Below are 24,295 nucleotides of genomic sequence, written 5' to 3'. Positions count from 1 at the left end.
TTAAAGGGGCCCGTCTTTTTGTCATGAGTTGGCCCTCTGTGCTCTATTTTCACTTGCGGGTTGTAAAGTTGTGCCATGTTGTTATCTGGTCTAAGTTTAACCCTTTGCACACTTCTATTACGGCCTTGGCAATATCGGCGATCTTTATTATAGACGTTTCCAACCATCTCAGTTTCTTATAATTTATTATATATTGTGTGCCAAGCATGGTCGATTTGCTCTCACCAACCTGTCTTCCCATTTTAAGACCAATGTTTGTGGAAGATGGTCGCTCTCTGAATATTCCGCGATCTGGAAGTAGCAGATAGTGGGGAAGAGAGTAAGAGATACAAATGTATAATCTAGAATGGGCTCGGACCGTGGACCAAAGTATGTAAAGCTTGCCGGAGAGTCGTTGGATAGTCTGTCATTAAGCGCCCTCATCCTGATGTATTCAACGTTCAAAGAGAAGTTTTCCCGTGTTTATTGTTTCATTTTCCTAGATTAGAAACTTTAGGCTGTATGTCTCAATGGATGTTCTGTCTATTGAGAAAATCATTCTAGTCTACTGTATAAATAAGATTTATATTGAAATCACCTGGGATGATAAATTTGGGTTCTAGAGATCGATTCATACGGTTCAAAATAATTGAAAAGATTTTCTTGGAGACTTCGTTTTTTTAACCAGAAGCTGGTTGGATGTAGACAGTGGTTATAATGAAGGCACTAGTTATGGAGGGTTCTGGTAGCATCTTGATCTGTCCTGCTAAACATAGGGCAGTGTAACTAGCCACCCCCCTGTCATACGGTTCCTACTAATTCAGTAAGACTGCATTTGGACAACATAAGTTTCAAAACTATGGGGACTGAATCCACTAATACCATCAGCATATGTTTGCCTGTATTCTGGCTAGCTCACAGTGCACCATCTGGACCCCTAAACCACACAGGGTACTGGATGGTGTCTGCAAATTCAGAACATGACCACCCTAATTACCCCAAGGAATTTGTGGAAACAGATCAACCCTTGCGTTGTTATCTCAGGCATGCCCAAAGGGAGGCACAAGAAATACACAGAGTGGTATTTCAGACATTTGTTGAAGCAATTGCATTCTTTTGCTGCAATGATTAGAAGGGAACAAAGCATCGTAATCAGCATTATGAGAATTGTGTGAGAGATGAATAATTCAACCATTGTGATTATTGTATTGATTATATGAATTCATATAATTGTACTCATACCTAGCACTATCTATCCTAGAGAACGTAGGGTGAACGCGGTTCTGCCAGATGCAGCTGAACAAAGTCTTTCTGGTGTGTTGGTAGCTCAGGAGGAAGTGAGGGGGGAGAAATAGGTGAGTTGCCAATCACATTGGTTCCCCCTGTTATTCTGTGGAGTTAGTGCCTACTGGACCTCGTTAGTTTTTTTCACCACTGATCGGGGTCAAGGCGGGGAACTTTGTTTCCTCCTTTACAGTGTAGATTGTATATGGTCTTCTTAGGAGCAATGTGTTTATAGGGCCAGTTGACTGCCTAGACATTCTGTTCCTGGCTTTCCCCAATCTTTTCTGCTGTTGTTTCGAGAGTGGAGCGTTGAGGGTGAAGATATAGTACTGGTTTGTGAGGTACTGGTGGGGGATATGGTACCTGTTTCCTCCTTTGCTTTGTTTTGGTCAGATTCTTGGTTTTGACCTCCTGCAGTAACGGTAAGATGGAGATAGTTGTGGCCATAGGCCAGGCTTCTTTCTGCTGTGGCCTCAACCTGTACTTGTTGGGATGCGGTTTGGGTTGGGTTCACCAAGCTGGACCTTCCACAAGGATTGTGTTCAAAGTGTTTGGCAGGAATTCTAATTTGTCTATTATGGCAGAGCATGAACAAACAGATTGTTGAAGAAAAGTAGCTGTTCAATGATTAACTTGTTTAGTTTTGACATTTTAGAGTCAATGCCTGAGATGTATATGGCTAAGATATTAAGTAAATCCACTTGCAAGTCCAGTTTATCTGACTGGAAGTGGAGGGTGTCCACAGAAGATTGAAAAGTGTTTAGCAGGAGGGGCCAAATGTCTGAGTTGGCATTGTAGTTCTTATTCAAGAATCTTTCTTCAGTGTGGGGCCCCTGGAACGCCTACCGCGGGGGAATCTGTGCCCCGCCGCTATTGCCCGATCCATCGCCTGCCCCGTCCCCTTAGCCGGTTTAGCTCTCCGGTACCGGGCACTGAGTCCACCCAGTCCCTGTTCTGACCTTCTCCCCCCCCTTGATACTCCTATGGATTGGTAGGGTCCCCCCTCTAGGGGAGCACATGCTGCTGTTTTCGATCGTGGGTTGCCTTGTGGTTTGATTTTGTTTGTTGTTATTTATGTTAAAAAGAAACCGTCATGTGGGGTCCTGGATGGTGTGGCCATCAACGCGGCTAACTCCTGTACGTTTCCCTTTGCCGCAGCCTGTGTTCTACTGTGTGTATCTTATGCTCCTCTTGTTTGCTAGCGGCCGGTCTGAAGGTTGTAGGCCCATCTTTGTATATTCTTCGAACTTTGTAATAAACGGTTTAAAAAAAAAAAAAAAAAAGAATCTTTCTGTTGATGGTGGTTCTGTTGGTGGTGGCATATACGGAGGTGGAACGTCCGTGTCTGCTGTGAGCTCAGGGCTCATGATGTCCATTACCAGGGTTAGCACGCCTTTGATTTTCTTTGGCTTTGATTTTCTTTGCCATTTGCGCCGATGTAGACCTCATAGAGTTTAAGTCTGACTCCGTCGGCACAGGGTCAAGGACCTAGGGCACGTTTGGATCTGTTTGACCCAGGATATGCTTTAGAGGCTGTGCTGGAGGGGTTGTAACCAAGCCAGATTGCCTGCAAAGAGAGTAGGTTTCAGTAAGGTCACCACATCCTGCACTGTTCTTAGTCTAGGCGACTGATGCCTTCATAACAGGTTATCGGGGGAGAAGTTTCATAGCTGCATAAACTCTTCTTTCCTTGGAATGCACTAGCATTGTGACATATGGGCCCCTTCAGGATCTCCTTGTGCCGGGACATAGGCCCAGATTTTTGTACCTCTTCTGTTAAGGTGTCGGCTGTCTGTGTTGACAATGCAGGGGTTATCTCTAGTTGTCCTTATGAAATTGTGGATTTTGTCATAGGTTTTATGCTGAGGTAATGTTCTTGCTAAACCTAATTTTGCAATGTCCTTTTCAGAGTTTGGATCATGGCTCTCGGTGGTTATTAGTGGGGTCAAAGGCTCCGGAAAACCTGGTACGCTGTCAGTTTTGAAAGAGATTTCCAGGCTTGCATCTTTGAGGAATGTGAACTTAGATGGAATTTTTAGGCTCCTCTCATTTTTACTAAAGGTGAAATTAAACAGTTGGCTCCTTGTCCTGTACTTTCTTTTTGAGTTGTTGTATCTGTTAAATTGACTTTCTCTAGGAGTTCTCGTCGTCCCTTCTTTCTATTGGTAAGGGTTGTTCTTGTTTTGCCAGACCTCATTTTATTTTATTTATTTTGTTTATTTTTTCCTATCAGAGAGCCATTGCCACTGTGGGTCAGTGGTATTATTTATAGGAGCGAATGTTCAAGCCTTCCCGGTCCGCTTCTTGTGCTGACACGGAAAAACCCACAAGAGCGGTGGCAGTGAGCAATGGACCGGCTCCAGGGAGGGCGGGGGCAGCGCGAGGAGCCGTGGATACGTCACTGATCCTAGGCTGATGCTTGACACCTTCCTCTTCCGTTACCCCCTCACTGGATCTAAATGGCAAGGCAGCCAGGGGATTCCACATAGGTGTCAGTGTTATAAACAGCCCATCATTGCCCCTATAAATAAGGCAGTTGTTGTCAGGTAACACAAAGGGGTACCTGGTCGGCTCCTCCAGGCAGTATTGCTTGCTCATGATGCGTCACGTTGAAGTACTCGGAGCACAGACACGCTTTGCACACTGCTCTGGGATCCTATGGTGTAGCGCTACCGTCCCAGCTGGTGGAGTTCTGGGATGCTACTGATTCGGGCATCAGTGGAGACAGACTAACTTGATGGGTAGCATGAAGGTGGAGGAGGGCCATGCGATGAGCAAGCCACACCAACACCTGGGCTAGCCCCCTCCGCACACTGCGACCATAAACCCTGCTGTGCTGCACTTATGCTCCTGCAACCTTAAGCCTTCCCTCTCAGCTTGATCCTGTTGAAGCCTCCTCAGGCTCCCTGGTGAGCCTCTGGTCCAGTGGAAGTGGGCAGGCAAGCAGGAGAGGGTAGTGTAGGCTATCTGAGCCGGGCTATTGTAGCAGGGGTCTGCAGCCCGCTCAAGCTGGCATGAAGCCCGTCGATCCCTAGAATTGGGTTTGTGCTAGAAATGTTCTCTCGCACCACTGCAATGCACAGAAGGTCGGGAGGTCAGAGCTCCATGTCTCCCGCTGGATTTGGGGCTGAACTTCACTAGAGAAGGCCCCCAATCCATGGTGCACCAATGGAGCGGGCAGACAGCAGCGGCGGATGAACATCGTGTCCGCACTGGGAATGAGAAGGAAGCCGGAAGCAGTATCAGTTGAAGCCACAATAGATATAATTTCACTACATTGACAGAATGAAGCCATTTAGAAAAACGAAACAGTTATTTTTCATCTACAATAAACCACACACAGGCATAGCTAGTTAAGTGCATTCAGAACTGCTACGCCAAGGACAAAAGACTGCTCCCTAGTCCATCCGTCCACTTTCTACATGGGAGAAAGCGGCCTGCATGGCTTTCTGGTTAACCTCCCAATACCGGATATATGTAAGACAGCTACTTGGTTCACGCCATACATGTTCACCAAACCCTACTGTGTGAATGTACTTGCTCGTAAACATCCGCAAGTGGTCCAAGCTGTACTGTGAACACTTTCAATCCTCTGCAACAACGTCTGGCTAACCACTGCTTAAGGGACAACTGCTTTAGAGTGTATGCAGAGCATGTGTACTATATCTACAGCTACACATGCCACAAACTGATAATGTTACTTACCCTGTAAGCATCTGTTTGTGGCATGTAGTGCTGTAGATTCACATGTGCCCACCCCGTTCACCGAAAAGCCACTATTGCTGCAGATGCTTTGCATTACTTGTCTTCAATTGTTGCAGATGCTTTGTTTTACTTGTTGTTTCAACATTCACTCGCATGGTCATCTATTGTCACTTCTGTGTTCTGTCCCCCATCCTTACCCTCTGGGCGGGAAAACAATCTAACCATGGGGCCAATGCCCATGTACCAGTCATAGGAGGGGTTGCTATACCTTGTGATTCAAAAGCCTTCTTTGAAGAAAAATTAGTTATACACGTGCAAGCCCAACACTAGATGGCAGGAGTATGCAGAGCATGTGAATCTACAGCAGTACATGCCACAAACAGGTGCATACAGGGTATGTAACATTTTCTATATTGTCATAGAACTTTATGTACTCACAATATGTTGCGTAACTAAGGCACAGGGATATAAATTGATGTGTCATGGGACCAGAGGAGGTTGTCTGATTCTGTTTTCAGAAATGTAGTCACTGAATCGTGTCTACCTGAATATAGCATAAGCAAGAATAAGTAGTCAAACGTTGTTGGCTGATTTAAGTAAAAATGTACGTTTCTCAATCTTGTCATCATTGGTGGGACGATGTACAAAGACAATATAATTGACATGCTAGATTAAAGGTCTTTGTTCACGCTCTTAGACCATGTAAAAGCATTTTTAGTCCTTGAGACCCTTAGAGTTGGGTTATTAGTGACTGATGGTCATGAGTACCAACTTAAGACCATACACATGCAGGAACAAAGTCTGACACCTCCAATGATACCCTTGGAAAACGTTAGATTTGTTGTGTTAGGTATGTAGTCTTTACCCTGTGGTCTTTACTCCGCAGGACATTGCGTTACCACGCAGGTAAATACCAGCCAAAGGTAAAGGAGGTAAGGTGTTTTTAGGGTTTAGGGGCAGGTAGAGGGAAGGGTTTTTAGTGCTCAGGGGCCGGTAAGGTAAAGAAAGGCATGGTTTTTTTAGGGTTCACAGGAGGGTAGAGGTTAAGAGGGAAAGGGTTTTATATGGTTCAGGGATGGGTAGAGGTGAGGAACCTAAAGGTTTTTTTAGGGTTTAGGAGAGGGCAGAGGTAAAAGATAGGTTAGTGTTTTTAAAAAAAGTGGGTCTTAGGGTTCATTCCCACCAAAAAAGAATGAAGAGCAGTTATACAACAGCATTGTGGGGGAAAGGCATGCATGGTAAAGTCTTGCATGGTATCACAGCGCTTTGTGAAGGTCAATGCATTGAAATGCCTACAGGGTACAGACCCATGTTTTAAAGTCGGATATTAGTTGTGTGATGATGTACATACATCTGACCAGGGAGAGACTAAGCAAAACTCATGGTATTCATAAGGTATGTTGCAAGAGCTGCAGAAGAGTTACCCACCTTTAGCATTGCGTTGCTCCTCATACTTTCTCCCCTGCGAACTTGCACCACTTATGAGAAAACTAGAAGCGCTGTGAAACTTGTATAATGCATTGTACAGTGTTAAGGTAGCTTGACAAATCATTATTTATATTGGACAAGAGGCCATGAAGTCACCTGTTTGTTTTTTTCAGAACAAAATCTCAGATTATGAGAAGAGGAAGGTAAGACGAATGCACGTAGATTTGATGTGAATCCTTGTCTTCTTTACTTTTAATGTACCTCTCGTCCTTCTATGGCGATAGGCGCCAACTTAAACCACACTGTATAACGGATGATTGGGAAATATTCAGTTTCTGCTGTTCTCTAGTCAGAAAGCATCCTAATGAATGACTTCTTGTGGAAATAATTGTGAAGATTTACTTTTGCAAACGTGTGACTTTAATTTGGCTTGCTGAATACAACCTGGCAGATGGCCAGACTGACAACATGGTGGATTCTTTATTTTGCTATGTTCCTTGGAGAGGAAATGTCCATACCCTTCATCTTTGCCTCTCTCTTCCTCTGTGTTTTTTATCTTTTTTCCTTCTCCTCAGATCCCTCCCTCTTTGAGGTTTTATTTGGTGAGATACCTTCCTTGTAACCCTTTTTTTGGGCCCATTCTCCGGTCTTTTTTCCCTTCTCTCTTTCGTCCCTGCTGTCTTTTTTTCTCTTTCACTCCTCTTGAAGAGCTCTCAAGGTCCGTATGTCCATACTTGAGTATTTCGTCTAGTGTAGGTTTTTCCATGCCTTCTGGGATTTTTAGTTCTATGTACCCGCCGCATCACACATTCTGCAAAGATACCCATGTATCATTCTGCCTCCTCGCCCTCCTCGCCCTTCACTGGCTACCAATATCTATAAGAATTAAATGTAAATCTCTCTGCCTGGCCTACCGGGCAATGCATGGCAAGAGCCTTCCACTACTACAACGGCTCCTGACCCTGTATATGCCCATCATGTTCAATGACAGGCTTTTATTACAGTACCCAAGAAGGCTAGACGTTGGGGATGCTCCTTTTCATACTTCGCATCAAAACTTTAGAACACTCTTCCTCTGTCGCTGAGAATGATCAAGGATGAACCCATCTTCAGAAAACGCCTTAAGACCCACCTATTTGACTAAATCTGCCAACTTCACAGGTACTATGCAATGGACGTGACATTCAGCACTGGGAGGCCCGATAGATAGCCATGCTCTTTATAAATGCCTATTATAGTAGATCTCATTATAAAATGGGGGATTCAAGTCAGCAGAAACCTGGACTGAAAGAGCTACTCAACCACAAACTTGCAAAACCCGAGAGCTCTTGCTGGCCCTTGGCTTAGAAACTCTTCTCTAATCTGTTTCTGGCACCACCCCCTCCAGTTCCTTTCTACCACCGATACCTACACCTTGAGCTGTTTTTTTTTTTCTAAGACATATTTTTGGTTGATTTTCCCCTCTGCCTTATCAAAACATGTTGCTTTCTTTTTCCTGTCTTTTTAATCCTTATTTCTACTAAACTGTTATTTATATATTGCAATTTCTATTCCCTTTATTTTTAGTACTAACATGATATTCAATACCAGACACATTGTTTTGTGACAGTAACAGTCAGGTCTATTTTTTCTGTTTTTTATTTTGTCAAGTTGAACTTCTCCAACTTGCAAGTGCATCAGAGCGCTGCAAAAACAAAATGTTGGGGGGAGTGCAAGCTTTTCCCATACGTCATTGATACTTAAAAACTACTTCTTTCCCAGAAGTTCATTCTACCATGGTTATAGCTAGTTGACCAGTCATTAACGGTCCTCACGTCCCCATGCAGTTGTTTATCAAGCTAACTTAGAGAAGTTTTTATAACAACGCAGCATACCTCTTAACTATCTTGATTTAAAAGGGGTAGAACCTTGTTCATTTCATATTTTAGTCAAAGTTAAGACAGACAGCCCAAGTAATGAATGCACGCAATTGAACAGCCCCATTGATCTCGAAAAACACCTGACCTCAAGGTGATTGTCCTTAGAAGCTTGCAAACAAGTCTAAATTAAACAAAGGCACATGGGTTCTGCAAAAAAAGAACTCTGTTTGCACTCTTCTCAATAATTAGTAGATACCAATATCTAAGCACCGTGACATTTGCTAAATTAAGGCACACAGGAAATAGACAACTCAGAGTCATTTGCGGCCCCAAACCAGTAACTGATGGCTCCTTGGAACTCAGGTGGACCTTGGAAAAGTTGTTTAGCTTTTCTTACCGTATGGCCATGGCCTAGAAACACTGGGAGGCAGGACCGCGATCGAGGATAACCTGTCCATTGACTGAAGAGACCGTGAACTAGAGCTTCCCAAATACTCTCCAGCTGAACTGTACCCTTGGACAGCTGAGCCATCCCCAGCAGTGGCTTTACTCCAATTGAGTACACCGGTTACTGCTCCATAGAGTCTATTAGGGGCAGTAGGGTGTGACTCTGTTCCAGGTGGTGAGGGGGAGGGAAATTGGGTCAGAGATGGCTTAGGAGGTTCCGGCTTAGGAAATATAGTCCTTGCTGAACTGTGATATGATTTGCCTGGAAATTAGAACATTTCTTATGTATTGAAGCCATGGCTGTGTATTCTACCTAGGTGTCTTATAACAGCATCTACCTAAATATTTACTTTCTGCAGAGGTATTTTATCCACAATTAAAGGTTCCATTGGCCACTGTGCAAACAAGGTAGCTGGACTCCCTGCCTTATAATTGTATACTAGATTCAGCAATAAACATGGTCAGTGGGCCCCTTCAGTCCCCTGCGCTCCTTTGCCATTGCACATTTTATATCTACAACTTGTCCGTGCTGCTTGTTCTGGTGGTGTGCTGCTTTTATAGCACTTGCAATAGCTTCAGTTCTTTCTTTTTTTTCTTCGTAGTTTTATATAGTGCAAACTTGACCTGAAGGTATCAGGTATCAGAGTGCTTTACATGAGCACCAGTTGCTTTACAGACGGACACATACATTTTTGTTAGGTACAGAGAGATTAAGTGATTTGACCAGAATCGCAGGATGTTGAGCGTTATTGCAGAGACTCGAACACTGTTCCTCCAAGTTTGAGATCGACCACCCTAGCCATTAGGCTACATCCTCTACTGCTAGTTCAAGCTGCATACTTGCCCTAGCTACAGCTATTAGGCGCTCACTGTGTCTGTTCTTGTCCTCGTTGTGGTTTCTTTGGCCTCTGCCTTGTGTATTCAGGCCCTCACGGCTGGTACTTTTGCCCATTTCCCACATGAATTTCCATTTTCCCCAATCTTCCCTTGAACACTACATTTTCATTTTGTGTTTGCCATTTTAGGAACAGAAAATGCTTGAAAAACTGGAATTTGAACGTCGCTTAGACTTGGACCAGAGAGAACATGCTCAGCTCATCCTACAAAGTAATGATCAGAAGAATGAGATGCTCCAAACTGTGAAAGAGGTCTGTATTTTACGAACCACATGATCTGTTCATGCGACAAGATTTTGTTTGGCCATAGAAATCCAGAGCACTGGTTATTGCACCCAGGAGCGTATCGTTATGTTGGATGGTGCTGACAATGTGTGCCTTGTGTGCATGCAGATAAACAATTGGACAATAGTTTATCGTCTCACTAGTGTTGTGTGGTGAAGGGTTCTCGGAAACTGTGGCCCGACACTTGCACATAATGGCTTTAAAAATGTGAAGGCCATTTTCATGCATGCCTACCTTTTGGTTCCGTGATCATAGATGTGACGTTATTCGCCACTTGAATGCCAAAATTCAACCAATTAGGAGTAGGTTGAGCACATAAAATTGTTGGGGAGTGAAAATACAAAGGATCCAAAAAGTCAATCTTTTGTGTGCCACATGCTGACTTCTCATTGATACCTTTTGTCCTCTGTGGGAAGTTGCCTTTGTATTTTTAATTGGTAAATTGTAGAGGTTCTGCCAAAATGTGACCACAAGAGGATATAATTCAGACCATGGTTTACTCATAGCAGCTGTTATATTCACAATGGTGTTGTTAAAAGGTGATATGGTCATAGTTAGGTCAGTGGTGTCCAAGGATCTTTGTGCAGTGAAAACTCTAATGGCTTGTCATGATCTATCCTGAACCCTGGTATACCCTCACACTGTCCTTATAATTCAGGCAGGTGGAAACCACTTTCATCTTTAATACTACAGGTGCTTTATAAAGAGAGCTGTCTCCTTGCAGAGACTGCCGTTGTCTAAGAGATGCTGTCTTCTCCAGGTAAAACTGATCATTGCATAGAACTGCTAATCTCATTTTGAAGTCTTAACGCCAGTGCAATAACTATTTTGGAGATGACACTTAAAGGCCTATTTGGAATTTCTTCAGAGACTCATTACATTGTCAGAATTTGTTAGCTAATTGATATTCTGTGTTTCCAGTAGCATTGTCATTACTTTGCTAAGAAATAAAGACAAGAAAACAGGCAGATTCCTATTCCCTGTGTTTTATGATCTGTAAACTGAAATTGAAACAAAATAATGTGCTTTTATGGGGATGCTGACTTGGGGGCGGAACATCACATAGACAACGTTTGAGCTTGATTACATCCAACTGTATGTATGTGCAGGTGCCCTCACAAGGTCTGCCTACTAGCCTGTATTCTCTCCACTGATTTTATTATATTTGATTAATTATGTTTTAAGTAGCGACATTAGGATGGGCATGATCCTGTGAAATGCATTTGATTTAGGTTATGTAATTAAATGCATACAGCTAAGAGAAATGGCTAGTAAGTTTAAGCATTATAACAATCGTCCCTTTAAAGCATATATTGAGTACAAAGATTTACCAAACAATGCAGTTTTGCTCTACTTGATGAATAAAATCTTCCTAGCTATAGTGTAAGAAAGTTTCAATTCCATTAAGGATATGGAGGTGAGGATTATCCTTAGCTCTTTCATTTTATTCACTGAGCAGTCTTTAACACTTAAATTCAAAGTCCCATGAGTCTTTGCTGTAAACTCAGTACAGCGAGAACCAAAGAGTAAGTCCCATATAGTCAACATCACGGAAAAGCACTTCATCTTTCTTCATGTAAACTTTGTGATCCAAGCGTTCCTTTCAGAATTCTTGCTTCTGCTCTGATCCTAGGGAAAAACAGGACAAGTTCCGGAACATTGTAAATCATCATTTAAATGACCCATCAGTGTTATCAATACTTTCCAAGAATACATTGCAATAGATGTTTTCCATGGAAAACACTGCATCATCCGTAACTATACTTATCCACAATGCGGTAAGCTTCATAGAATAGAGGGGTGGTAATTATATGAATCAAATCGGAAAGGGATAATCCTCGCCTCCGTGTCCTTCATAGAATTGAAACTTTCCTTCACGATAGCTAGGAAATTTTATATTTTGTCAGGGCTGGAGGCCGAGATTATGGTAGTTTACAGCTGGTTGACAACCAGCGATGCTATCTCTGTGATGGCTTAAAGTAAAAGGTCTTAAAGGTAGAGTCCGAAGACCAATCTGCTGCTCTGAGAATATCTTTTAGGCGCCCCCTCGGAGAGAATGCCTTCGAAGCCATTGCTCCCCTTGTGGAGTGAGACCCAAAGGAAAATGTGTCAAAGCCAGCTTCTTGTTGAACCCATGTCACCCATTGGGCAATAGTGGTTGCCCAAAACAGTTTGAAAGGTTTTTTAAGGGCTATAAACAGTTGTGTTTTTTAAGGGCTATAAACAGTTGGGCCTTCCCTGAGGACGATACTCTTCAGTCATGGCTTCGTAAGCTCTCAGGCAGCGAACCGCAGACAATTTAGGATGGCAAGCAATTGTAGGGTAATGAACCACCCTGGTATTGGACTTAGTTCATCTAGAAATGGTGAATGATACACCCTGCGGGGTAAGCATACGTTCTGTAATATCCAGTGCCGGAGCATCAGACAGTCTCTTACAAGAAATGAGACATAACAGCATTGCCAATTTACTTGTTAATGCTTTAAATTACCAGTATTTGTTATCTTGCCAGGATTGTAGCATGATCGTAGCATTTCCAGCACCACATTGATGTTCCAGATGAGGGCTCCAAAAATCCACTCGCAATGTTGAGCAAGATTTAAATAAGGATGTGCTATTTTTAGGGACTACTTGCTCATTCTAGCGAGCTCACAACAGATGTTCTCCCTGCTCACAAATTGAATGAGCAATAAAGATGCCTTTAAATCTTGTTATCCTGTCACATTTGCTCTGCTTGAGACAGAGGTCAAAAGCCAGTTTGTCTTCCTACATTTATTTTTATTTCTGTGACTGTAGTTAAAGGATTTTGTAAAATGAACTGTGTGACTATTAAACTGTGCAAAGCATGTGAAATGAAAGTCTGTAAGCTATCAGGCTTTTTTTCTAACACAAGACTGAAGAAGCTAATAAATGAACTGTTCAAACATTTCAAATATATTTCACTAGTTATGAAGAAACATGTTTGTAATTCTGTGGTGAAAAAAATATTTTTATAGGATCAAAACAAATTGGAACACTTTACTTGGTGATGTGCACATTTTAAATATTTTTGCTAAAACCCAATTTCCAAACCTTGTTTATGCGCTAGTATCAGTAAAACTACATGTTAGTGGGAAGGTTTTGTGGCCGTTTCAATGGAAAATATGCTACCTGTAAATGACCGTGCACTACCACATCATACTTTAGATGTATATTTATGAAAAGTGAGTTTTTAAACATGAACTGGGAATTATTACTGCTCCTGCCCAGATGACAATTCTATTAATGAATTAAGAGGCAAGCCATGGAATGGACTTGATTCTTGTTATACATGGAGCAAATATTTAGTGTAGTAAATAAAGAGTTTTTTTGTACAGCAGAAATAGTGAACTTGCATATTTGAAGGTGCTCTCTTATGTGATGATAAAGAAAAAGGCAGCTCCATACGACAAAATATTTACCTAGGATCACATAATTTGGGACCAGTTCACGAGTCAAGTACATTACAGTCAGGTTAAGTAGATTATTCAGGTTACTCGACCTGTAGGTGTAGTAAAGATTTTTCAATCCCCGCAAAGGGAGAAAAGGTTCTGGTGGATAAGACAAGTGAATATCCCTCAATAGTCGACAGATGAGAGGATGTTCTCCCACTGGTATGTCGTGGAGAGGCATGTAACCCGCTAAGATCGTTGATCTGCAAGCATTGATTGAGTTGGATGCCAGCCAATTCAGACAAAAAATTGACAATATGCACTTAATCTGCCCCCGCAGGATCAAGGTCCCTTAGCAGACACAAGGGTGATCATCTACGCCAGGCCGAACCGTATCTCGGATTGGAAAGTTAGCCCATGCTCTTCTGATAAGAGATTTAAGAAAAACAAGGGTACCCCAATACGTGAACCTGGGGTGAAATATGCGGTAAAAAAACAATGGTTCGGGTTTGGTCAAAAGGTCCAATAATAAAGTGATCCTAAGGAGAGCACTCATGGTTAGAAAGTTGAAGATTAATTATTTTAAAGGAGCAAAGAAAAAAAAATGAATAATGTACATGGGGACATAAGTCCGTTCATGTGAAACATTTATTTCCACAACAATAGAATTCAGGTGCTCACACAATAAGTGAAAGAGGCGTGACGTGCAGCGTGATGGTGAAGTTTAAAATAACGGCATCGCATTGACAACAATAGTAAGTAAGTAAGTAAAAGCTTTATTCAGTTCTATATATAAAACCATAAAAGATTAATACAAAAACATCTTAAAATAAGGTCGTAGGAAGGGTAATGTGCATAACAAAGACAATGCAGTGTCAACAGTCTTAAAACTGCCCTTCAACATGATTATTATCAGAAACTGGTAAAAATCAATACATAAAAAACAAAGCCAATGGGCACCAATTGAGTAAATGCAATTGTCATTCTGAGGAGTGGCCATGAGCTAAAATGAGGATTAAGATTATGCAACTCAGAAATTAGGACCGGGTTGATTAACCCTAATTCTATACAGCAAAAACCTCTGTCTAGAGTCCGCTATGCTATCTAGAGTAGAGTGATAATACAAAAAACGTATAATTAAGTCAGCAGTGCTCTCCTATGGTACAAATAAACAGAGCCATGGTTCAAGTGCAGTTACAAGGAGCATATAAAAAGCATATAAAAGCAAGAAGCACCCAACCAAAGGCTAAAGATATTCAGAGACATGTCCGGGTTGCTTTATGAGTAAGCACTCTGGCCCTAAGCCGAATCAGGGCCCAGCCTCCCAGAGCTTAACAGTGCAGCTCAGAAAGCACCCAACATTCACAAGTGTAAACATCATTAAGCATTAAGAAGTGCAGCAATGCGGGTCTCACTTATTTACAGTTTAGGACATTGAAAATCTGGAATGAGAATCTTTTCCTTGGGGAAGTGTAAAATGAACAGAAAAAGACAAAGTGGACGACAGACTGCATAGAGAGATTATCATATTCGCAAGGTCCGAGGGAGCTGGTGGCAGACCAGCCCTTGGGAAAACTAATAAGTTACAGAAAAGTGAGGTCTGAACCTAACTAAAAGCTGGCGGTGGAATGCATTAGCCACCCAAGTCAATTAAGGCTCGATTGAAATTTCAGTTTTTATCAGACATTAAGCACGAACAGCAGATTCCTGCAGATCAGAGCCCTCAATTGCAGTATAAGAATACAGTAACAAATTCTGCTTCATCCACATATAATCAGCCTTTATGATCTTTTCAGAGCGTAGGAACAGATCAGGGCAACCCAATGAAGCAAACTGATGTAGTTCAAACAAGGGATCACTCTAACATTGTCCAGAGCAAGGGAGGCCCTAGTAATCAGCCTATTCAAGGCTGCCTCACTCTTGACCCATGTCCAAATCCAGTGCAGCAGGGAACTTAGTCTAATAGTGTCTAGGATATACCTGATGCCCAGCTCCTCATGAATTGCAAACGTTGAGATGTCTGCGGAACGTCCAACAGCACCCTAACAAACCTATTCTCCTCAAGCTGAATAGCGGAGCAGTCATGATACCCCCAAATGTCACTGCCATAACGGGTGGCAGAGACACATTTGGCCTGATAAAGGTGGGTGAGGGCCCTAAATTACCTCTTCCCTGGCCTGGCACTAAATTTCAATACTGACCCCCAAAAGCGGGCCAGCAAGATACTTTTGGAGGTGAGTAAAAGGCCCCATGTATTTCCGTCATGTAACAAGATACTCAAATAGAAAGTGTGAGTTTGGGTAATCCTTGACATATTACTTGATGGGGTTGGCCCCAACAACCATTACCTAAAATGTTAAATTATTAATAGGAAGGTCAAAGCAAGTAATACATTTGGAGAAGGAGCTGAGCAATGACTGCATCATCTCCGTATAGCAGAGCTGGTAATGAGCGAGAGCCAGCAGAGCTGGTTACGAGCATGAGACAGCAGAGCTGGTAACAAGCGGAAGTTTTCCCAGTAGATATTCCATTGTCACTGACAATTTGTGTGTTGCAGGATGTGATTCCAGACATCCCTGGTCAAGTCCACCAGTACCTTGGAACGGGTACCCCCCAACCGGTTTATGTATAGCGCAGCTGAGATTTTGTCCATCTTTAAGAGAATGGAACAGGAAACTTTGTTGGCTTCTAAACTCCGCACTGCGTAAGATGCTGCGAGGAGTTTTAGATAATTAATGTGTAGAGCCTCCTCGTGTTCGAACCACTGTCTGCTTGTGGTAACATCTCTACATCGAGTTCCCCATCCCTGGCGACTTGCATCGTACTCAATAACCAGATCCGGGGCTGACATGAAGATAGCCCTATAGCCCTATAGTTCCATGCATGCATGTGGTCGAGCCACCAGCAAATCTCCATCTGGGCAGATCTCCTGGGCGTAAGTCAAACCCCTCCTGAGATGTTGTGCCTTCAGACGTTGGAGTGCTCTGTATTGCAACAGGCCTTTGAAAATGACCTGGATTTAAGAGGACAGCAGTCCTACGATCCTGACCAGATGCCTGAGTGAGAACTTCTCTATCGCCAGCATCTTGTGCAGTTTCTGGCGTATGAGAAGCATCTTTTTCTAGGGTAATTAGAGTGATTGTCACATTTTATCGATCTTGAAGCCCAAGAAGGCCAGTTGTTGGGCTGGGACAAATTCCGATTTTTGAATGTCCATGTCCACAATGAACCTCCGAGCCTGAAGAAATGATCTTGTCATCTGCAGTTGGGAGACTAAGCTGGATTTGTCCTGATGCATCAAAAGGATGTCGCCCAGGTATACTAGGAGTCCGAGCCCCGTTGCACATAGCCATTTCATGGCGGCCGCAGTACCTTGGTGAAGCACCACGGTACGAAGGACAGACCGAATGGAAGGCAAGTGAATTAGTAGATCTGGCCACCCCATTCGAACTGCAGAAAGTGGCTGTGGGGCAGAAAAATATGGACAGTGAGGTAGGACTCCTTCAGCTTGAGGCTCACCAGCCAATCGTTGGGTATCAGGATGTCTCTGAGCGGGTAGATGCACTCCATTTTGAAGTGGCGAATACACTACCCACCGGTTAAAGTCTTTCAAATGTATTACTGGTTGATAACCTTGTCTTTCTTTTCCAACAGGAAGATGTTGCTCAAAAAAACCCTGGGGTGAAGAACCGAATGGGTAATAGCTCCGTTATCCAGAAGCACGGTCATCTATTGGTCTACATCCTGCTTTCTTTCTTGAAAGAGCACCAGGGGTCTGGGGCGGGATTGTTGACCGGGAGTACCATAAAACTCTTATGTGGAAACCCATTACTGTTTGGAGCAACCGTGCATCCCCTGTATGCACATCCAATTGTGACTGATCCTCGGCAACCTGCCCCCCCATCCCTTGTAAGAAAAAAGGGATATAGCTTACTGGTGGGGACGCCTGGTGCATTACTGGCTCCTCTGAAGGCTTCTTTGTCTCCACGACCTCTGCTGTGACCTTGGGAGGGGTAAAACTCTCTGCACTTCCTAAGGTCCTGCCATTGTATGGAGCGCCTGTTTTGGAGCTTGTGTGGGTTGGAATTGTACGCCCGGCCGCAGAAGCGCCCCCTACCTCTTCCGCCCCTCCAAAAATCTTCTGGCCGAAGACTTTGTGCATGGATTGTTGCGCCTTGTTGAGCAATGAGAAGGTGTTGACGAACTGAGAAAGCTACTGAAGTTAAGGTTCTCCGAAGAGACCCCCTTTCGCCACTGGACCAGCCTCCATGGTGGCCAACTCATACTTCTTGATCCATTGGTTTTCTGATGTGGCTGGCCACGTACCGTGCCACCTTAGATGCAGACACCTAGTCTGCAAAATGGGGCTGGTGTATGTCCTCCGGATTGAGCCTATCCGGTACACCTGCAGACTGTTGGGCAGTTTTGTTGCCCTTGTCCCCCAGCTGGGTTTTTTGGCACTGCCCTCCGGTCGCCACAGTCTGCTCAGGCCTGGATCATCACCATAATCCCCATCAGGGGTTTCTGAATCTTCCCGGTTGCAATATGCCATTTCCATATGTCCCTCGGTGAAATAGGAATCGTCCTAAAAGGGGGAGGAGGGGTACAACCAGGCTGGAAATCTTCCTGAGCATCCAAGGTGCCATGGCACTTCAGGAAGGCTTGGCGCAGTTACTCAAAGGCGTCAGAGGGTTTTGAAACCGCCCTAACTTTGGCGTCGGATCTGGCTCTGCCCTTGCTTGTAGGGGCGCCCCGAGTGTCAAGAGGAGGTGCCAGCTACAAGTCATCCCCATCTGAGGGTAGAATACTGTGACATGCACAGCATAGAGAGCCCGGCTGCGCATCATGCGCCTTGCTGCTTCGAGCGAGTGAGACGCTCAAAAATGTAAAGAATGAGGAAGGCCAGCATTCTCCATTGTCAGGAGAAGCGCTTTCTCCACGCCCCTAGAGGGCGCGTCTTCACCCCACGATCCTCGCTTCAACGAGTGAGGCCCCGCAGTCGCCTGCGGCCCCTAATAGTGGGCTCAGGATACCGTGTCGCTCGAGCGTGACACATGGGGAATTCCTCATCAAGGGTTAAGCATATTTCTGCACCTAACAGTCAGGTCTTCGCTTATACAATGAGGGAAAGCGCTAAGTCCAAGACCAAATATATAAGTACAAACCAGCAATAGTTTATCAAGGCACATCAGCATAGTTACTAAGACATAAAGGAAAAGCACTTACCTGACTGCTTAGCAGCGGAGAAAGAGAAAGTGCTTTTCTTTGATGTTGAATATATGGGACTTACTCTATGGTTATTGTTGCACTGAGTTTAAAGCAAAGACTCATGGGATATGTAGTCTTTAACACTAACACTTAAAGTCAAAGGCTGCTGAAGAATAAAATGAAAGAGATGTGCATAATCTGAGCCTCAGGTCCTGACACAGAATATTAGGAAGCCATGTTGTGAATCAAGTATTCCTGTCTTCTGAACCTTTGATCTATAGGAATCTGCAGGAATGCTGGTCAGTTTGTGATAAACAAAGCGACTAAGCATAACTGGAATACGGCCCTGACTTGGTTGGCCACAACTCATCACCTTCAAAATTCGTTGCCTGGTCCATTAAGACTAGCAAGACAAAAAGTAATTAAAATTTAAAAAAATCTACAAAAAACAAGAATTCTGTGGTGTTTATTGGATCAAAACGTTTCTGGGTGGGGTATTTGTCCCCCATTGTTCCTGTACCTATACATATTTGACCGCCAAATTTAAATCTTACACTTTGAGATATTCGTCTCATGCTTTAATAACTTGTTGTGAATATACTTAGGTAAAAAATAAATGCCATTTTATATGTAAATAACAGTTTTAACTAATATATAATTTAATGGTATTCCAACCTTGAAAAGACAGATGAGTAAGTCTGCATTACCGGAAATTGAATTTGACTTTTAAGATCACTGTGGATGTCAGCGGTAAGCGTTAACCTACCGAGCCATCTTACTGGCACAGGAGCAGCTGCACTATATAATGCAAGTTGTTTGCAAAACAGCCTACTATAGAAGATTGTAAAAATGCAGATTATCACTAAAAAGAAGGGCTCTGCATCTCTCCAAACTATAAGTTAAAAACTGGCCTCTACTTAGCTTGAAATGCTAATAAGTTTTAGCTGTATCACAAGTAAGCACTGCCTGCTGCACTGATCTCTTGATTCGATGAACCTCATCCACAATGCCATTGCAGATTGTTTGTACCTTACAGTTAAAATGGCTATTTCCTGCTTGCAGGAGCAGGTGAGGCTAGAGAAGGGTCTATCAGCCCACCAACGGCATCTGGAGAGCGAGCGCTACCGGCTGCAAGAACAGCTCAAGCAGACAGAACACGAAGTCTCCACTCGCATTGAGAAAATGCTGGAAGAGAGCTACAGGTGGGTCATCAAAATATCATTGTAGTAGGTGCTGGTTTAAAATAACTTGATCTCTAATAAGTAGTAAATTAGATTTTGGCCATATTTTCAGTGGATATTAAAAAGGAAAATTATTGGCTTCATAGAGATACATGCCATATGACCATGAAATGCAGTGAAGAATGGTACAAAGCTACAAGTCTAGGGAGGAGTTGGTCCAACAGTTCGTCAAGTTAAGATTTGTAATATGACCAGATTAGAATACAGATTGAGGAGCTAGATAAAGATGAGTGACCTATACTGGGCACAGTCAGTAACAAGATACACATGTTAAAGGTTTTGGAGTGTGTGCAAGGCCTTTTGAGAAGAGCAGGTGACAAGTATATTTTTTGCAATATGTTGGTGACAAATCTCATTGCTGCATTCTACAACAATGCAATATTAGTTGGATAAATCATATTACATTGCATCTTTATATGACTAGTATCCGGTTTTGAAAGCTCGCTGATACATAAGAAGCATCTGATTTACTTTGGGTGTGCTTATTAACAGCTTTGCTCATATTTGATGTGCAATAAAACACCTCTGGAAACACTTTCTACCTGATTTAGGCAACAACTTCACTAAAAATTAAAGAAGCTAGCCCTCTAGAACAATTTATTTTGTAATGATCTTATGGATAGTGTTACTACGAAGATTTGCTTAAGGGACACTTGTCATGGCAAGTTACTTATTCACCTAAGGACTCATCATATCGAGCAGTGGCTCACAATTTCCTCAAGATAAGTGTTTCCCTTAAAACAGTAAAACCTGAGAAAACTGAGCTCTTGAAAGTTTGTACTCTGTTGCGTATAAAAAGTAGCCTATGTCTGGTGCCAGAAAATGTCACTGTAAATGATTGTTAGGATAGTGGAAACAGCAAGCAATCTTTGGCATTTGAACATGTTCATTCATAGGCTGACCGAAACTTTAACATCAGACCCTCCAGAATGATACAAACTGGCAAACGAGGGATTGTCTTATTCCATAATTAACTGTTCGAGGCATATGAGCTGCAGATCACACACTTGCATTAGATCGCCATCTGGTGTTGGGCTCGGATGCTTGCACCTTGTTGTTGACTTGGAAGAAGTCTTTGTAGTCACAAGATAGGTGACTCCTCCCTTGGACGATAGTGCGCATGGGCATCGACTCCATCCTTAGATTGTTTTTTTCCGCCATTTCTTTCGGATGCAACTTTTGCGCTCCGGTTCGAAATCTCCATTTCTAACTTTTTCGACGCGCAAAACTGCCACAAAATCTTCGGATTGACTTTGAACATCTTCATCTTCGACGCGCCTTTCATCGGCTCGATTCTGGTCATCGACGCGGGCCGCTGGGTATCCACACCGTAAGGCCTACGGCTCATGGAAAGGACACCATTCAAGAAATGCCCCAGTGTGGAGCAAAATTCCCGCACAGTGACCATCACAAGGTCTGCAAGCTGTGCCTCTCACCTGAACACGACAAGTCCAGCTGTCCAGCCTGCGCATCCTTTCGATCGAAGAAGACTATTCGAGATCGAAGGGCTCAACGTCACATCATGGTGCAGAGATCAGCTCCGGAACCAGAGGACATCTTTGACGAAGGCCCGGATGTCCCAGAAGAAGATTCCGAAGCTCTCAAAATCATGTCAGAGGCAGACGACTCAGACGACCCCATCACTCCTGGTCGATGAGTGAGGACTACTGCTCCTACCCCAACCCCACCACCAAAACCGAAGGCACTGGTCAAGACTTCGCCTGTTGGCCCCAGTCACGTCCGAAAACACACTTCAGAAGCCCCGCCTCTGGGCCCAGCTCCGAAGAAGAAAGACAAGCCTTCCGGTAGCTCGGGACCGAGCAAACCTCACATAATCGTCCCGCCGGCGCCGAAGCCAAAGGAGCACTCTGCTCCGAAATCGGTTCCGACGCCTTCCACCTCCAAAGACACATCGGCCCTGAAAAAAACGAGGTCCGTGGATAAGCCGGCTTTGAACGCTTCCAAACCTACAGATCCTGCTTTGGCTCTGAAACCAAGACCCTCGGAACCAAAAGACAAGCCTAAGGACTCTACCACGCCTCCTAAGGCTAAAGACCATAAAAATCAACACCAGCCACGCTCGGAACTGAAAATATCGACACCGAAGGCGGTTCCAGAGGAAGTGGAACTTTTTCACCTGGATCTTGTCGATCCTAGGCAGAAAAAGATTTATATTAATCCTAAAACAGGACATGTCACAGCTGTGCCATGTATGAAGAGGAAGTTAGACACAGCACCTGCCACTCCAGTGCCTGTGAAAAAGAAGGACTCTGCTACATCACCTATGCCTCCTACTCCTGTACTTCCTTCTAACCCACCTCCTCTCCCTAAATCGGTTACACCACCTCTGCCTGTAACTTCTCCACCACATACACCACCTCCAGGTGATGATGATGATGACCAAGGGGTGGAGGGTCACAGATCCAGACGACCCACCACAAGATGATTGGGAGTACCCTGTCCCAACAGATCTACCAGACCTCCGAAGCCCCCAGCCATACCCCTCAAAACCATCTCCCCCAGACGGTAATATTGGTTTTGGACAACTGCTTAGTAGGGATGCAGTTTATCACGGCATCACAATGCACTCAGACACAGCAGAGGAAGACTTCCTTTTGGATACATTCGAACAGTCCCAAAAGACAGTGCAAATATTGCCAGTGATCAAGGGAGTCATTAAGCCTGCCCCTGAAGTGTTCAAAGATCCCGTAAGTGCCACGATTCTTAACACTAGAATCGATAAAAAATATAGACCTGCCCCTGAAGACCCTGCTTACATTAAGGGACAGCTGCCTTTGGATTCTCTAGTAGTTTCCAACTCTAGAAAGCGCGCCAACTCACAAACCTCTGGGGATGCGCCACCCCCTGATAGAGAATCCAAATTACTAGACGCTTCTGGAAAAAATGGTAGCTGCGCAGGCAGCCAATCACTGGCGCATAGCCAACACGCAAGCACTGCTGGCTAGATATGATAGGGCCCACTATGACCAACTGGAAACCCTATTACAACATTTGCCTGGCTAATAGAAAACCCAAGCAAATTATCTCATCCAAGAGGGCAAGCTAATTTCAAACGCGTCAATTAAATGCACACTTGATGCGGCAGACACTGCCTCTAGATCCATCAATACCAGTGTACTCCTTAGACGACATGCCTGGCTGCGCATTTCAGGCTTTAAGCACGAGGTCCAGACTACCATCCTCAACCAGCCGTTCAAACAAGAACAACTTTTTGGCCCGGCTGTAGACACTGCACTTGAAAAGATGAAGAAAGACACTAAGACTGCTGGGAGAGTTACAGTCTCCACAAACATGTGACTCCTTTCGTTGCTCCTTCTATAGAGGAGCCTCCAGAAACATGGGCGCAGACACCTCATCTTCGTTTAAAGCCACTACACAAACATCCCCCAATAGAGGATATTTTAGAGGCGGATACAGACGAATAACAATAAGGGAAGAGGCCGAGGTAGTAACAACATTCACGCCTCCCCACTACAAAACAGTGACTTCCCTCCGCTTCCCCCAGACCATTCCACTCCGGTCAGGGGAAGATTATCACAGTTCCTACCTGTCTGGAATTCCATCACATCAGACAAGTGGGTAAGACAGATTATCCAGTATTGTTACTGCCTGGAACTTACAGCTACACCCCCCCCCCCCACATACCACCCAAGCAGCATCCAATGTACACAGATCATCTCACGCTACTAAAACAAGAGGTTCTCTCTCTGCTTCAAAAACACACAATAGAGCCTGTTCCCTTACAACATCAACAGGGGTTTACTCCCTGTACTTCCTAATACCCAAAAAGGGCGGGACTCTAAGACCGATACTCAACCTCCGACCCCTCAACCGATATATACACTCGGATCATTTTCATATGATCACTCTCCAACAAGTGCTCCCGCTGCTGCAACAAGGCGATTTCCTTGCCACACTAGATCTCAAGGACCCTTACTTCCACATTCCCATACATCCTGCTCACAGGAAGTATCTAAGGTTTGTAGTGAACGGACAACACTATCAGTTCACAGTCCTTCCATTCGGAGTCACCACCGCACCCAGAGTATTCACAAAATGTCTTGCAGTAGTAGCAGCACATCTGAGAAGACAACAGATCCATGTCTTCCCATATCTAGACGACTGGCTAATAAAAGCCAAGTCATTCAACCAATGTGTTCAACACATTCACCAGACCATCCAAACATTACACAACTTGGGATTCACGGTCAGCTACACCAAGTCGCATCTCCAGCTCTCTCATATACACCAATATCTGGGGGTCACAATAAACACCTCCACAGCTCTAGCATATCCCAGTCCAGCCAGGATAGCCAGCATACAAACCCTCATCACAAAATTTCAAGCCCAACACTCTCTCCCAGCCAGAGTGTTCATGCAACTCAAAGGCATGATGGCATCTTGCATTTTTATTGTTCCTTATGCAAACTTCAAATGCGCCCCTTGCAGGAATGTCTAGCACATCAGTGGAATCAGGCTCAAGGACAACTTACAGATCTGGTGTTGGTAGACAGCTGCACACATCGCTCTCT

At 43.9% G+C, this 24,295-nt stretch overlaps 1 protein-coding gene across 1 annotated transcript in view; it reads left to right on the top strand.

Moving 5' to 3' along the window:
• Positions 1–24,295, top strand: part of LRSAM1 (leucine rich repeat and sterile alpha motif containing 1) — a 390,590-nt gene that overhangs the window by 226,897 nt on the left and 139,398 nt on the right. Inside the window, exons 11-13 of the mRNA XM_085610452.1 lie at positions 6,570–6,599; positions 9,728–9,850; positions 19,564–19,703. Coding sequence (XP_085466578.1) covers positions 6,570–6,599; positions 9,728–9,850; positions 19,564–19,703 — 293 coding nt within the window. The remainder of the gene's footprint in view (positions 1–6,569; positions 6,600–9,727; positions 9,851–19,563; positions 19,704–24,295) is intronic.

This window comes from Triturus cristatus, chromosome 1_2 (assembly GCF_964204655.1).
Source record: "Triturus cristatus chromosome 1_2, aTriCri1.1, whole genome shotgun sequence".
NCBI lineage: Eukaryota > Metazoa > Chordata > Amphibia > Caudata > Salamandridae > Triturus > Triturus cristatus.
The sequence above is the reverse complement of the archived record's forward strand: the minus strand, read 5'-3'. Positions and strand labels throughout refer to the sequence as shown.